The sequence below is a fragment of the Sphaeramia orbicularis genome, chromosome 20 (genome assembly GCF_902148855.1).
Source record: "Sphaeramia orbicularis chromosome 20, fSphaOr1.1, whole genome shotgun sequence".
NCBI lineage: Eukaryota > Metazoa > Chordata > Actinopteri > Kurtiformes > Apogonidae > Sphaeramia > Sphaeramia orbicularis.
Genome location: NC_043976.1, coordinates 11,462,253 through 11,479,767, shown reverse-complemented (window position 1 = coordinate 11,479,767; position 17,515 = coordinate 11,462,253). Strand labels below are relative to the sequence as shown.

Sequence of the window (17,515 nt, the reverse complement as noted above, 5' to 3'; positions counted from 1 at the left end):
TTAAGAGCTGATATAATAATAAGAAGAAATAGCTGCACCTTGGAAATGAACTAGATCTGACTGCTGAACTGAACACATGGGTCAAAGTTATAACTAGCTGATATGAAAAAAAGAAAAAAAATCAGTTAATGAATAAATCTGGACCTGAAGATTGAATTAACAGTAAAAAACAATATGGGTAATTAGCCCTATAATGTATTATGTTTGATGTATGAGTTTTGAAGCCCTCTACATGATCAGTGTGATTTTTTTTTCTTGAAAAACCTGATGTATACAATTAGATACATGCAATACACAGATAATCCACCAGGGGGAGGAATTTGTTCACCAGAGGCCTTTCCAGTGACACTACAAGATTGTCATTAATGAGGAAGGAGGAAGAACTTTGCCAATTTTGAAAAGGAATTACCAATTTGTTAGACATGTTTGTGTTATATTATGTTTTTGTTTGTTCAGAAATAATAATACTTTAGCACTGAGACCCGATGTATCAAATATGATACAAAATTGAAACTCATACATGGAAATTGATATTTGAAAAAAAAAAAAAAAACTGGGGGTTGTTCAGAAGGACCAATAAAACCTCTAGTCTCAAAGAACTGGAAACTTCTGTCAGTGATTTAAAGGTTCAGGCTTTACAGGGTTAAGTGTGATTTTTATTCTATGAGCTACTATTTTGGGTCGAATCATGATTTAAGTCTGAATTCTGTAAATACTGGTGGTTCGTAAAACATCTTATTTTCACAGATTAATTGGTTTATGTCTGGTCTGCAGTGGTGATATTTAACTCTGTAATATATTTATTAGGCCTGGATGTTGATTAAGACTGACTGTATTATTGTTATAACATTACGCTGCTGAGTGTTTTTGAATAGTGTGAGAGAATAAATGTTGTTTTTCTTTGTCATTTGTGAGTTTGTACAATCAGAGATGGTCCAAGTGGATGTAAATAAACTACCTCTCTGGCTGCTGGTTGAAGTGATGAAGTGCTTCAGCCATAATTGATGAGTGGCATGCTTTCTCTGTAGGGACCGTTCTCTGGTTTCAGTCTGTCACCTCGGCAGCTTCAACTCGCCAGGGACAATAGATAGAAAATAGAATCTGACTGGTTTAATTAAAGCGTACGTATTGTTCATTTTACAAGACAGATCACAGTTAATGCACTTAATGATAAAAAAAAAAAAAAAAAAAAAACTACATCGGAAACAGGCTTTCACCAAAAACCCAAGCCTTAATTTATTATTCCCGACATAAATACATGCAATAAATGCACACAACGTTGAATAATTACAGAAATATCTCCTCATATTAAATTAATGAAGGTTATAGCTCTTTTTCGACCATATAAAATGAATTTTACATGCTGGCAGAACAGCCTAAGGCCAGCGCATGCAGAGCTGCATTGAATTCATTTCCAATCGATCCTCAACATCCAAGGAGAAACAGTGAGAATGTTGATTTATGGCAGGAGGCCGTGTGTGTGAGCCGCTAATGGAAAGGCTGAGGCATGTTAGGTGGCAAATCAGCAAGAGTAAGGGCAGGTGTTCAGTCAGAGTAAGTACAGAGAGAACGCCGCGGTGTAACTCCATGAAATATTCATAGTGTGATGCGATATTGTGATAAGCATTGTGCAGCGTTAATTGGCGACGGTCCACAGCGCTGCCTCCCAGGGTTCCCAGTTACAGATCTCATCTCCCGCGCTGGTTATTTCTTCATCTCATCTCTTATCTGCACGTCTCCTCTTACTTCCTGTACTCTGACCTTTTTTTAATTTCACTCTCCTCCTTCTTCACCATCCTTGTCCGCCTTTCTTCCGTCTTTCTGTCATCGTCCACTTTCTGCTTTTTCCTCCATTCCCTCTCCACAGTCTTTAACCTTCTACCTCCGTCCTTCTCACTCCCTCTCTCGCTGCAGTCAATATGGCATCCATAATGAAGGCCGGTTCTTACGTAAGAACCACACAGGAACATGGGTATGGTCCAAGAGATCTGTGTGGTGGAGAGGAACCAGTTAAAGTAACAGCAGCGTCACATTCAAGTCAAGTATGAAACACAAATAGGTCTAATCTGGTGGTGATTACATAGGTTTTATTTAATATTATTTTTTGGTTAAAAAGCTTCCATATAGAACATAACATTTATTCTGTTGCTTTGTATGTCTTCCCTTTGCCTTTTTTTTTTAGCATATTTATAATAAGAGTAATCAAAGCAGTGCAAAGGAAGAATATAAGAAACTACTTTACATCTAGATCACAGGTGTCAAACATGCGGCCCAGGGGCCAAAACCGGCCCACTAAAGGCTCCAATTTGGCCCGTGGGATAAATTTGTGAAATGCAAAAATTACACTGAAGATATTAACAGTCAAGGATGTTAAAATCATTTTAGGTCAATTCAATTTGAAGTGGGTAAGACCAGTAAAATACTATCATAATAACCTATAAATAATGAAAAAAAGCTATTTTTTTCTCTTTGTTTCAGTGTAAACAAAGTAAAATTACACAAAAATGTTTACATTTACAGACTAGCCTTTGACAAAAAATGTGAATAACCTGAACAAATAAGAACAGCCTGAAATGTCTTAAGAGAAGTATGTGGAATTGTACCAATATTCTGCCTGTTCCTAAATGTTTTGTGCATTTAGATCCACTGTGATCTGTAAGTTGTAATGCACATATATAAATGATACACTATGGTGCAATATTGTTAAAATTGCACTTATTTTTCTGAAGAATTTTCAGGTTGTTCATATATTTTTATGTTACGTTCAAGTACAGTTCATAGATGTAAACATTTTCATTATGAAATGTTACTTTTTCACTTAAAAACATAGAGAAAATTTTGGAGTAGATATTATTTATACGTTTTTATCCCATTATTTTACTGGTCTGGCCCACTTCAGATCATATTAGGCTGTATGTGGCCCCTGAACTAAAATGGGTTTGACACCCCTGATCTAGACTGTAGTCATTTTGATTAAAAAAAAAAAATCTAAACTGCTTCATAATAGAAAAAGACAAAAATGTATTTGACAGATGATTTGATTTTTTTTAAGTGTCTTTATTCAACTTTTATTTAACCTGGAAGTGAAATATCCTTTTCAAGGAGAGACTTGAGACGTGAAAATACACAATCTATAATATAAAAGCCAAGTGGCATGTGTGTGAGTGTCTGGGGAGTGGATTTGCCCGTGTGCATCTATGTCCATGTGTTTGTTACACAGACAGACTGTTCATTTTATTCTGTTCATGTTGCGTCCGTGCCCCTTAAGATCAGATCAGATTTAAAACTTCAGACCCTGTTGTCTGTGTCCCAGTCTTAAAGAGCCGAACAAGACATTTGTCACTGTCCAACAAGAGTAAAGCATAGTATTAATAATAACCACTGTACTGTCCGCAGATGTGGAAATTTGTCTTTAGCTTCACATGTAGGTTTTAAAAATCTTTAGTATACAGAATAAATACACAATATTTTATTACTGTGAAAACAAACAATCAAGACTCATATAGGATTTCATTTTCACATATCATGAAAAATGTACTTATGAACAGCATAGTCGTATGAAATGTAGAATTACTTCTTTAGCAGACAGATTTTGAGTTTGGTTTTGAATAATGAGATTAAGGCGCTGCTTTGGATCATGGAAGGTTTAGTACTCCATGATGTGGAAACTAACTAAACTACTATTAAACTGACTTAGTGTTGTACGTGAGAATTGACTGTGAATGTTAGTGGACTGCCCTGTAGTGTATGAATATACATGAGAATTCAACAAGAAGCAGTTATAGAATGTTATTATTATTATTATTATTATTATTATTATTATTATTATTATTATTATTATTATTATTATTATTACTGAGTGATGCATCACCTAGTGCCTGACAGTTTGAGGTACAGCTGACAGCCTGCCCTGCATGTGAGTTAACTGCCAGATCAAGTAGCCAATCGGAGAAGAGACATTCTAGCCAATCAGGGGCAAGAAAGGCGGTACCTTCCGCTACCAAATTTGCGTCCGGGGATTCACACATAATCTGGAAAGAGCTGACTGCTGCTGTTAGGCATACTTATGTATTTTTGATCAAGAAACAGACTAGCAAAAACAATATTTTGGGAGATATTAGTAATTCTGGAATACAATAGCCTTACCATCAGGTTTCTATGGCCAAAATGCTTTTGCGGTGACTGCTGGACACAACACAACTGCTTGGACACACAATCAAAAAAATCTAGCTTTTAAATAGCATTGAGCAAGACAAAACACAGTAATGCTAATTATTTTGATATAATTTTTATTGTGATGGTTACCATTAAATACATATTTATGTGTATGATATTGAATATATTTATATATATGTTTGTCCTATGGGTTTATTTTATTTACACTGTCAGGTACAATACTTTTTTCTATGTTTTAGTTCCAGATTTCCTAAATATTCAGCTCCTTGCCATGAAAAAACATTAGCTTAAAACCGCAGATAATCATCTGGTTCTGTCAATTTTCATTAAGGACCAAAAATCAGCCTTTTAAAGAAATAATCATGTGACATTTAGCATTTTAGGCCATATTGCCTAACCCTGAAATAACATACTCTTCATTTATAGATTTATATACAGTAGATAGGGAGATGAAATCAGTTATAGTGGATGCAGAGGGTCATTTTGAGATGGAAATTAAACTATATTCACGTTATGTAGAAGAAGTTGTAATAAAGATTTGACAATGTTTCTAGGTTTACATCCCCTGAGTTAAATATTGTATGTGCTTATATAATTTTGCAGCCCTATTCTCCAGTTAAAACATTTGTTAGTATAGTTAAATTACTAAAATATCTAAATGACCTTATAAATCCTATTACATTCCTAAAGTAAACGTCCCAACACCGTTCCCAGCTGTGTAAAGGACCATCATATATAGAATCCTAGACCGTTAGCATGTGTGATTGGCTGTAAAACACAATTAGGTCGATAGATCACATGACGTGACAGTCGGCCTTGATGGATAAAGCCGGGTGGAGCAGCTGGGAGGAGGAAAGAGGCAGCGGCCCATGAGGACCATGAGAATACCCTTACATACATACACGTACTAATGGATCTTATACCTTCCAACATCCATGTGACTCCAAAGCGTGCAAACACCAAGGGCGCTGTGTCCTCTACGAGTGCTGGCGGTGCACCCACTGGATTGGATGATCTTGTCAGTGGAGATGTCGCCAACACATACACACACAACCAGCTTACAACCATCAGCCCTGTGGATATTTACACTAGTGTCTGCACAGGGAAAAAGACTCCAGGAGGATTTTCACTAATGAATTATTGCTGCACTGCCCTATAGTTTATCACTTCACACCTGTTGTGTTTCAGTGAGGCATTGGTGAACGAGGAAAGCCATGAAAAGGAGACGCTTGTCCCTTTGTAAAGCCCTGGACTCATCTGATTAATTACTCCCATAGTGCACTAGTTTCCACTCAGCGATGCCTGCTCTGAATAGGGATGGACCCAAATACACCTAATCAACACTAATACCTAATAAACTGATGATATTCACCTTAAAAAGTCATTTCATTCTGGACTTAAAAGCAATATATTCTATTGCAACAAAGAATACAACATTTAACATGAAGGATTCAGGACAGAATTCTCAGCCATCTCTGTGCTCCAGGTGGTTTTGTAGACATTTTTTTTTAGATTAGATTAGATTAGATTAGGTTGGATAGAATTTTATTGCCCTCAGGAAATAAAGGTTCCAATCACAGCACAACACTGAACATACAAACAAGAAACACCACAAGAAAAATAGCAATTAAAAAAAAAAAAAAGCCACTTTAAACCAAAGTGGCATCAATCTGTGTGTTTACATGACAATTTTTATTCCTGGTTTAATATGATTAAAGGTTAGATCCTATTTCAGATGCCCATGTAAACACCTTATTCCAGTTGAAAAAGAAAAGTTTGAATTAAATTTAAACCCGATTAAAGTCACTGGTTTAATCCCCTTTTGAATCCGGTCTAAATTATTCCTCTTACATGTAAACCCTTTATTCCGTTTGGACTTTATTCCTGCCATTCTGCACATGCTCGTTGTCTTGTCACGATGACGCACACGTTCTGTGGTAGCGGAAGAATATGCACTGCAGTCTAGTCAACCCAAACCGTTCGAGTGGGCTATTCTGATGGGCCAGCCTTGAAAACCCTGAAGGAACAGTTCACCACTTGTTTTTTTTTTTTTTTTAATTAATTCATTTGTCATGCACTAATAAGTTCGATGAGTGGGCAAAACAGTGTGCACTGCAGTGCACCGATTGCCTTGTTCTCGCAGCCCTTCCGTTAGCTTAGCTTAGCCTAGTTTAGCATAATTGCTTCGTTCCTAAGGTCAGACGTAGCCAGGCTTTTATTGGTGATTTGTAGTATTTTATGAGTGATTTTGTGAAATTCAGTTCTCCCTAATCATTACTTTAGTCCAGTATGATCACAATCTGAGGCTCAAATCATGGCCATGTGACTTACTGCAGTAATAAAATCTTGGGAAATAAAAACTAATGCAAAGCTAAAACGGTAAAGCAAAGCTAATTTAGCGCATGCATCCCTTCCAACAAAAAGATTTTCCAACTTCCATCAACACAACAGTCCCAAGATTGTATGAGTGCAGTAAGTCGCAGATCTAAAGAAATAATTAGGGAGAATTGGATTTCAGAAAATCACTGACAAAAGACGACAAATCACTTTTAAAAAACTGGCTACGTGTGACCATGGAAATGCAGTGACTATGCTAAGCTAAGCTAACAGAAGGGCTGCGAGAACCAAATAAACATTTCTCATGTGAAATTTTATTTGGGTTTAACATTTCCATGTAAACAGAAGAGAAAGTACTTTAGTTCCGGATTAATTTCTTCTGGAAAAATAAATAGGATTTAAAAAACATCATGTAACCGTACCCGGTGTGAACCACACATCAGTGAAAATAAAATACTCTTCAACACCTGTTCTCAATACCATCCTGCTGAAGCCTCATGTAAAGCAGGAATAACAACACTGTTCTAAGTTCTAAATAAAGTGACTGATGTTTATTAGTCACTTAGGTACCACCTTGAATTATAAAGATAGTATAAAAGATTTATAAATGGTTTATGTTGGAGGAAACTGTTAGCAATTAGCATGCTAACGGTGAGGGCACTAGCTAAAAGGATATTTTTAATGTTTCTATGTTTTTGTAAATTACTTAGATTAGATTAGATTAGATTAGAACAGATTAAATTAAATTAGAATAAATTATATTAGAATACAATAGATAAGATTAGAATAGAATAGAATAGAATAGAATAGAATAGAATAGAATAGAATAGAATAGAACAGATTAGATTAGATTAGATTAGATTAGGTTAGATTAGATTAGACTTTATTGATCCCACAATGGGGAAATTCAATGGTCAAGACTGCTTAAAGATAAGGCAAAAAATGTGTAAAATAATAATAACAATAGTAATAAAACTATACAGATTATATACATATTTACAGCAGAGTGAATTGTAAAATGTGGGACAGTACAGATGGAACCCGTATGGGACAGGGTTATATTCTTGTGTTTGAGCTTCTTATTTTGATTGATTGTCCAGGCTCCAATACAATAAACTCTATTATGTTAATGTTTATGAAATGTTTTACGTGTTGTTGGATAAATCTTGTGTCCCCTAGTTGTCAGTGCTTTTAAAAACATGAGATGATAATAAAACCAAACCAAATGCAATGTTAAATCCTACTATAATTGTATCAAATTGCTTTATTTCAGTGTTTGCGCTCCGTAACTGTCACGAAAATAAGCTTGGAACCTGTTTGTACAATGTGTCACATATGAAGCATCTTTCTACTTTTTATTCATTATCTTATTATTGGGTGAGTTACAGCATCAAAGGTCTGACACAGGATTCAATTTAGCTTTGAACTAAATATTGCACATCCTTCCGAAAGTCCCTCTCTTCCATCTCGTCCTCTTTCATCTGCAGGTAAATACTGAGCGTGCAAATCCATGTTTGGAGATTACTCTACAGCTACATTCCTGTGCATTGGTTTTGGCTTTTCATTCCACTTCTCTTGGGCTTGTCACACTGTCAAAGACACACTAAATGTAATCTGGTTGAGGCCATGTCCATGTTGCCAACTGTTGCTGCCATCGCTGCCAGACTGACTCTAAGATTATGTCCAAAAGCATTTTATGTAATTCTAAAGGGATGTGTGTCTTCTGTGGGGTAAATTCTAGTCTTGTAACACAGGTCCAGATGTCTAGATTTAGTGTGTTTAAGCATATGTTTCTCGCTTTTTTTTGTCATGACGTGACCTTATTAAATCTATTCAAATCCCTTTTTTGTAGAAAATGTATTGCATCACCGTTGGCAGAGGAGATTTACTGTGGCTTTGTAAAAAAAAACATCCCTGCCAAGAAAGAAAGAAAATACTAACAATACTGGGTTCCACAAATGAGCCTTTCTATATGTAGACGTCCTCAGAAGTATGGTGGTTGTACGACAGCCTGCAGAGGTACAGGAAATGTTTTATTAGCTCACAAAAGGATTGATTTATTGATTCATTTCCGGGCTGATTTATGAAGCATTTACCATGTCGTTTGTGTGAAGACAAGGGTCCTGTTTTACTGTTCTTCTGGTGGTGATTTCGACAGTTTCTAACCATGTTGCATCATGAAACATGAAACTTAAACCAGAGAAGCACTGCAACAAAGAACTCATTTATGGAGACACAAGTCAGAATGACTCAGATCGTGCTCGTAACGTTTTATTCGTAATATGTAAGATGATGTAAGATGTGAGATGTAATGACATGAAAACAATATAAAAGAAGCACCAAGACAAAGATGTAGAAGATGAACACAACATATAAGATGCAATACAATGAAAACACAAAAGATGCAACAAGATATAACAAGCTAAAATTAGACAAAAACACATTTTTCTTAATATGGATTTGATCCTGTAATGCATTAAATGGTGAATAATAATAATAATGAAAAAAAAAAAAAAAAAACACAATGAAGTTAAAAAACATATTCCAAGGATAAAGTCATGATTTTTCAAGAACAAAGTGTTGTTATGTTAGAAGAATAAAGGCATAATTATATGAGTTAAGTCCTATTCTAAGATGAAAAACAGTCAAAATTATTAGTTGAATCCCAGAAATTTTAATCTGTGAATATCCTTGAAGTGGGATTTCACAAATCCAGAAATGGATTAATCAAAAAATTATAATTCAGATCAATTCATTCATCTTTTGAACCTGTTTTATCCTCATTAGGGTCACGGGGGGTGCTGGAGCCTTTCCCAGCTACCTTTGGGCAAAGGCGGGGTACACTCTGGACGAGTCGCCAGTTCATCTCACATACACTATATTGCCAAAAGTATTTGCTCACCTGCCTTGACTCGCATATGAATTTCAGTGCCATCCCATTCTTAGTCTATGGGGTTCAATATGACGTGGGTCCACCCTTTGCAGCTACAACAGCTTCAACTCTTCTGGGAAGGCTGTCCACAAGGTTTGGGAGTGTTTTCATGGGAATTTTGGACCATTCTTCCAGAAGCACATTTGTGAGATCACACACTGATGTTGGACAGAAGGCCTGGCTCTCAGTCTCCGCTCTAATTCATCCAAAGGTGTTCTATGGGGTTGAGGTCAGGACTCTGTGCAGGCCAGTCCAGTTCATCCACACCAGACTCTGTCATCCATGCCTTTATGGACCTTGCTTTGTGCACTGGTGCACAGTCATGTTGGAAGAGGAAGGGGCCAGCTCCAAACTGTTCCCACAAAGTTGGGAGCGTGGAATTGTCCAAAATGTCTTGGTATGCTGAAGCATTCCCAGTTCCTTTCACTGGAACTAAGGGGCCAAGCCCAGCCACACACACACACTCTGAACTGAACTGAATTATTTACACATATACATCGTTCGTCTAAGGATGAGCCCAGTTATTCTGCACTGGTGACTTTATGAACAGAACTCTAAACAGTCACTGTTGGCTGTAACCACACCGAACAACAAACAGACTGTACAGACAAACTGAACTCTGTTCCGTTCCTTTCACCCATGCACTCATATCTCATTACGCGCGCGCACAGACACACACACCCCCGCTGGTGTGTGTGGAACCAGTTCACTGGCACTGGCCCCATACGGTTCTCATTCATTCATTCATTCATTCATTCATCTCTCAAAGCCACACACACTTTGTCCTGAACTAATCTATATTTATCCATAAATCGATAGAGAATAAATTTCAGTGAGTGGATCAGTCCTCACTCGGTAAATTTGTTTTTATCGGCGCAAAATGTCAATGGGAAAAATCTGATATCATTAAAGATATTGTCAAACTTGTGTTAAAAATCTTTTTTTTCAAATGTAAATAATATTTCAAAGGAAATACATGACAGAAGTGAAGTAAAATTAAGCTACAAGAATACATCCTCCTTCTAACACGGACCTCTGAGGTCCGCATTAAAATCAGCCCTTTAACGAGGAACCGGGCGAACACAAATTTTTACCAACTAGCCCAGAAACGGGATAGTGCATTTTGCGTTGCGTTGGGGTTAATGAACTAATGCACAAATGCATTTTGTGTTACGTTAGTTGTTAACGAACAAAGAGCGAGCCCAGAAACGGAATAGCGCAAAATGCGTTAAATGGACACATTTTGCGTTGCGCGGAGCTTAACGATTTAACGAACTAGTGCAGAAATGAGCCCCTGGCCTGGTTTCATGGAAAAGGTAGAATTAGATACTCTTTGGTTAAATTTACTAGAAATATCATAATTACAAAAACAGCGGAACTCCTTTACAGTAAACTGACTTTCTTCTGTGACGTCCATCAATATTCCACATGCCAGTCAGGGGACAGACGTTTCCTGTTGCCCGCCTGTAAGACAAATCAGATACAGGGAGGTGTGCAATAGTGGCATGGAGTACACTGCCACAGTTTTTAATTTCAGAAATTCAGTTAGTTTTTTTAAAAGGTTGAGAATTTTCATGGAACTGTTTGAGCTATTGCACATCCTATAGTGACATCATCAAGATGGTTTGTTTTTCTTTTGTTTGTTGTGGAGCTGTTTTTGTTTTTTTGTTTCTGTTTTTTAGGTTTATTTATTTATTTATTTATTCTTTTTTCTGTTGCTGCTGTTGTTGTTGCTATTGTTATTGTTATTGTAATTATTTTGTATTGTGTGCTGTTGTTGAATTTTGGTTTTTGTATTGTTGTGTTGAATGTGTGTACATCCTGTTTGTTTGAGCGAGTTGTGGGAAGTTGCGGTGCTTTGTTATGTTGTTAACGACCCCAGGAAGAGTAGCTGCTGTGGTGTGCAGCAGCTAATGGGGATCAAACTAATAAAGTAAACCACTATCAACTCTACCACATGAGTCAGCCCAAACCCAGAGATGAACAGATGCTTCATATCTCTTGCTCAGTCTGACATTTTCCCTTCTCTTCTGTCTTTGTTTTGTCCAAACAGACTAAACCAGTTGCATTTGCTGTTCGCACAAATGTCAACTACAGCCCCAGTCTTGACGATGATGTCCCCGTGCCGGGCATGGCCGTCTCCTTTGAGGCTAAAGACTTCCTCCACGTCAAAGAGGTGAGTTTGTGCTGCGATGCCAAGGAGAATAAGGATGAGGGTCTGGAGAGGAGGAAGGACAAGGCTGAAGGTGACTGTCTTTACTCATTATGCGCAGAAATTCAACAACGACTGGTGGATAGGACGCCTGGTGAAGGAAGGCTGTGAAATTGGTTTCATCCCCAGTCCAGTGAAGCTTGAAAACACTCGTATCCTCCAGGAGCATAGAGCCAAACAGGGCAAGTTCCACTCCAGGTAAGGAGATCCGGATCAATGTTATATGATCATAAGGACGAGGAATTGGAATTATGAGTCAAAAAGTCAAGTCAAAGTCAGCTTTATTGTCAGTTTTGCCATATGTACATACAGAAAACTGAAATTACAAAACTCTAAGGTACAATAAACATAGTAGAAAAATACCAAAATAGAAAAAAAAAAAACAGAATAAAATAAATGTAATATTATAATGTCAGCTTGTGCAGTTATAAGGTCCAAACTATGTACCTTTCTCACCTTAAAAAACATTTATGAATACGACTCTTAATAGATATATGAACTCTAACTAAGTCTTATGTTTGTATGTAACATTTAATATTTATTTGAGCATTCTAACAGTATACAGGGTGGGGAAGCAAAATTTACAATATTTTGAGGCAGGGATTGAAAGACAGTGTATGACCAATTAGTTTATTAAAAGTCATGAGAATTTATTTGCCCCAAGAAAATTGACATAATAGAAAATGTTTTTATTCTATGTGTCCTCCTTCTTTCTCAATAACTGCCTTCACACGCTTCCTGAAACTTGTGCAAGTGTTCCTCATATATTCGGGTGACAACTTCTCCCATTCTTCTTTAATAGTATCTTTAAGAAAGTCGACATTGCTGTGTGATGTTCTATTGGTAGCATGTTCTAAAACGCCCCAAATAGCAGAATCCAGAGGGTTTAGATCTGGGCTAGAAGGCGGCCATAAACATGATTCCCAAAAATTGCTAAAGTTGGATTTGCAGAAATCTTGTATTTTTCTAGCTGTGTGGGCTGGAGCACCATCCTGTGTCCATACATAATTTCCATCTGGGTAGTTTGCTTTAAGCCATGGCAATACCTGGTATCTGGATGGATCTGGTTGGATCCTATAGGATTTTGGATTTGAGAGCTTTAATAAAAGCTTTGGTACATTTTTTGTTGCTTCCTCCACTTCCAGACTTTCTCGTAATAGTTTTGCTCATAGTCATTCTCTTCTTTCCATTATAAACAGTCTTTATGGACACTCCAATTATTTTTGAAATCTCCTTTGGTGTGACGAGTGCATTCAGCAAATCACACACTCTTTGACGTTTGCTTTCCTGATTACTCACATGGGCAAAAGTTTCTGAAAAGGTATGGATAATAGTGTTAGGTATGATTATGACATCAATATATGTTTGGTTTCAAAACAATTGACGTAGTGCCTGCTGAGAAAAAACAACTAAATGTTCATTGTAAATTTTGCTTCCCCACCCTGTATATTGTTTTCAATGTTGGTGTGTGAATGTAATTTCTCCGTCTTTTTTTGTTTCAGTAAATTGGGAGCAAACTCATCCTCTAGTTTAGGTGAAGTGGTTCCTAATTCACGGAAATCTACTCCTCCTTCCTCTGGTAAGTTACAGGAAAGGCATCTTTTAATAAGACTTTGTACTTACTGTGACATGACTTGGTCGTTCAACCTTAACAACTGAATTGGAGGTGAGATACTTAATAATGTTTCAGTTTTATATTCGTATCATGCAGTAAAGTTGACTTTTTTTCTGTCGGTTCCACATGTTACTGTCCTTGTACCTGTTTCATTGGGTTTGTCGTTTGTGTAGAGGCCTACGCACTGTGCCTGTGTCAGTATGAAGTGTTCACCTCTGTGTGACGGTGCTGTTGTCTGTCTGTGTGCGTAGCCGTTGACATAGACGCCACAGGCTTAGACCCAGAGGACAATGAGCTTCCAGTCAACCTGCGCTCCCCTAAAGCCAGTCCAAACACTGTCATGTCACCCCTAGCAAAAGAGAAACGAATGCCTTTCTTTAAGAAGGTAAACTGGACGACCCCAGCCTCTTCTTCTGTCTGTCCGTCCGCACCGCTCTGACTAAACGCCTGTGGCTGCTCGGCCTCACTCGTCCTGTTCGTCCACATCTTCCACCGCCATCTATGTCCACCGGCCGTTAGCATGCATGCCTGTTCTTAACCTCTCTTCTTTCTCCTCTTCCGTCTCACCACAGCTAAGCAGAAGCAGAAGTCGGTAAGTTGTGTTGTTCGCTGTCCCAGGCTCAGCAGGGTCTGGGGATGACACAATGCCTCTGCTCTGACCTCTCACCCCTCCCACTACCCCTGCAAATCTCTGCTCTATTTGTGATCCTTGTGTTTGGAAGTGAACCTGTCAATCAGATCCAGTGAGACCTCAGTGTGAGCTGACTGTCTGGATATAGCTCAGATACATATTAAGGGATTTCCTTTAACTCAGTGGTTCCCAACCTTTTTAGGCTCATGACCCCATTTTAACATCACAAATTTCTGGCGACCCCAGACATTCAAAACAGAGACATTTTTTTGCGAAAATTTTTTTTGATCATGTAATAGTTTGCTGTACTATGTTGCAAATAAACATTCATTTTAGACGGCGTTTAGTCTATATAATGTATATTATTGTGGACGGAGGCAGAAAAGTCAGGTGTAGATTACTGCACAAAGTGAGAATTTTATTTTCCTTGGTCAGGATATGTACAGTCAGTCCAGCTGGGATTTACAAGGCTGACAATTAATACTGAACAAACAATAACTCAAACTATGAATTATGAAAGAGCTGCAGCATCTGAAACCGACCACAATGAACATTTGACAGATAAACAGTACCACAGCGCTTCAGTTCCTATTTATTTATGTATTTATTTATTTATTTATTTACTTATGTATTTATTTATTTATTCGTTTATTTATTTATTTATTCATTTACTTATTTATTTATTTATTTATTTATTCGTTTATTCATTTACTTACTTACTTTATTTATTTATTTATTTATTTATTTACTTATTTACTTACTAACTTTATTTATTCATTTATTTATTTGTTTGTTTGTTTGTTTGTTTGACAGGGACAATGCAAAAAAAAAAAAAAAAAAAAAAATATATATATATATATATATATATATATATATATATATATATATATATATATATAGTTACAAATTTGCAGCTGATGTGATGCATATAGAGTTAATAGCTAGTGCTAATTCTCAACTCCAGTCCCCAGTTGGGCTCTTCCACAACATTGCAGTACAAGTATAAAATATACATCATTTAAAACAATCATACCATACAATTCCATGATCCAGTGTTGCATTTATATATGAGGTATTCACTCACTCACTCACTCACTCTCCCACACAATATTTACAGATGACAACAGTCATGTTTTGCCTTTTTGGTTCTGGTGGTGAACCAGATGTCTTTTATGTATTGTGATTGTCTCTTTCAACTCATGATAAATTTTTTATTGGTATGTTTTTTTTTTTGTTTTTGTTTTGTTTATTTGTTTGTTTTTTATAAATTACCAGAAATTTCAGGCAACCCCATTTGAATTCCAGGTGACCCCACGTGGCGTCCTGACCCCAAGGTTGAAAAACATTGCTTTAACCCTTTAACCCCTGAGACATTATTTCAAGTAAATGCGCTGCTGTGAAACTGCGTCTGATTCAATGTCATAAAAGCTGCTGTGAGTATGTGCTTGTGTTCCTTTTCTTCAGTGGTTTTGCTTTAATGTGTATTTTAGGGTAAAAATAGGGTGGAATAACAGAAAAAGACAAAGAGAGGAAAGAGAGGAAGAAGTGTTACAGGTTTTTACTAAATAAGGCACTCAGAATGAACATCAGTAAGAGATTTTATTTATTTATTTATTTATTAATCTATTCTTGTATTTTACTCTGTTATTTTGTTTTTTATTTATTTTTCTGTACAGCACTTTGGTCCACTGTAGTTGTTTTAAAGTGCTTTACAAATAAAGGTGGATTGGATTGGATTTAGGATGTTGAACATGAACTGTGAACTGGAACACACTGAGCAACAAATATTTGAATTTTGTCCCAGCAGTTTTTGTTTTGTTTTGTTTTTTAAATCAGTTCAGCTGCTTTTTGGCACCTGGTAGAACTCCAAAAACCAGTTCCACAGTCAAAACTCAGTAATAACACGGTAAAAAAAAGGAAAAAGAAAATTAAGGAAAATCACCATATCACTGCAAACAACAGTAACAACAAAAAACAATAAGGAAAACAGTGTTAAAAAAAAAAAAAAAAAAAAGCCCAAACCACCTATTTTTATAGTGAGTCGGTCTCATTCACTGCACTGGGATTTGCCTCCTACTACACAGGTGGTGGGACGTGCACTGAGCATGCTCAGATGTCTAGGGAAACTGCAAGGTCTATTCTGTCAGCATGTGTAGAATTATTATTATTATTATTATTATTATTATTATTATTATTATTATTATTATTATTATTATTATTAAGCAAACCGTTGAATTTTTACGAATATTTACAAAAATCATACATTCAGAACTGTCACCGCAGACATGTCAAAGGTTAAAGGGTTAAATGTATACTTAGCTGAAGATTGAAACTTAGTGGTCAAAAGACAAGATCACTGTGACACAATCATTACATAATCATCTTATTGCAATAGTTTGATGTAAATGAAATAATTTTAGGATTTATTTATGGCTGTCCTCCACTCAGCTGTATAATCAGCTGTGTGTATATATATCCAGCTGAGGAAAAATAAACAACTTCTTGCACTCTGTTCATTACGAGGAGCTGGATTTACGCTGATACTTCTCATTAGTAATTTCACACAAAGCCAAAAAGTAAACAGGAATTCAGTTTTTATGTATGTGGTCTAGTGTTCAATGCCAAAAATGCCTCTTCCTTTTCTTAATTTTGTTTGTATGTGGTTGTTAGGCTTCAAACAACTGGCATAAGATGAACAGGAATCTTTTGTTGTAATTATTTGTGTGTTGATCATCAGCTACAAACGCATTATCCTGACAGAGATAATTATGATCATACAAAGCATATTTTTGACCATAACTGCATTCTCTAATTATTGCAAAATGTTACACAAGTTTGTAATTAGGTGCGATGGTGATAAGATTTTCAGTTTTGCTGAACTTACTTAAACCATAAAGACCCAGTGCTACTTTTACGGCAGTTCCCCAATACATTTTTCACTCTATTTAATCTTTCTTAAGTGATTTATCACCACCTATTATAACAATATCCTCTGTACTTTGCATTTTTTCCACTGAAAATCATGTATTTTGCTGTATTTAATTTATTTATCATATAGATAATAAAAAATTGAAAGTTATTATACCAAAAATGAAAAAAATGAAGAAAAAGTGACTTTTTCACTCAAATATATCATTAACTAAATATAAAACAAGTGTCCCATCCACTGTCATTGCTCAAACTCTATGGGTTTTACTGTTCAATCAATGTTGTACAAGATGATGGTGTTTCTACGTTCACTATGGAGCCTATGAACGTGCAAATGGGTCATGTCTGATGACCATGAAAAGATGACAAACTGTATTTTACACCAATTATTTACATGTATTGATAGAATTAGTGGATCAACAGGTATTGGATATTTTACATCAGTAGATGGTTTAGGTCGGCGGTGAATGTTTGGGTCTTTATGGGTGACATTTGGCACAAAATTGACTGATGTGTCAGAGGTTAAAAGTCACTGTGAGTTCACAAAGCATGTTTTTGGCCATATCTGAAGAATTAATGTTTAGTCTGATGTTATTTAATGAAGATAACACAAATACAAGAGAATGCTTTAAAAATAGCTTTAGAAATAATGATTTTTCATATCAAAACACAGTCAAAGTTCAC

The 17,515-nt window shown here is 36.3% G+C and overlaps 1 protein-coding gene across 8 annotated transcripts in view; it reads left to right on the top strand.

The window, feature by feature from the left end:
- Positions 1-17,515, top strand: part of cacnb2a (calcium channel, voltage-dependent, beta 2a) — a 155,533-nt gene that overhangs the window by 111,601 nt on the left and 26,417 nt on the right. For 6 of the 8 annotated variants that reach the window (XM_030123122.1, XM_030123126.1, XM_030123129.1 and 3 more), the window contains 4 exons: positions 11,499-11,621; positions 11,719-11,855; positions 13,160-13,236; positions 13,524-13,657. In XM_030123122.1, coding sequence (XP_029978982.1) covers positions 11,499-11,621; positions 11,719-11,855; positions 13,160-13,236; positions 13,524-13,657 — 471 coding nt within the window. Of the gene's footprint in view, positions 1-11,498; positions 11,622-11,718; positions 11,856-13,159; positions 13,237-13,523; positions 13,658-13,844; positions 13,865-17,515 lie in introns of all 8 variants that reach the window. The other 2 variants (XM_030123124.1, XM_030123130.1) reach the window with 1 other exon arrangement.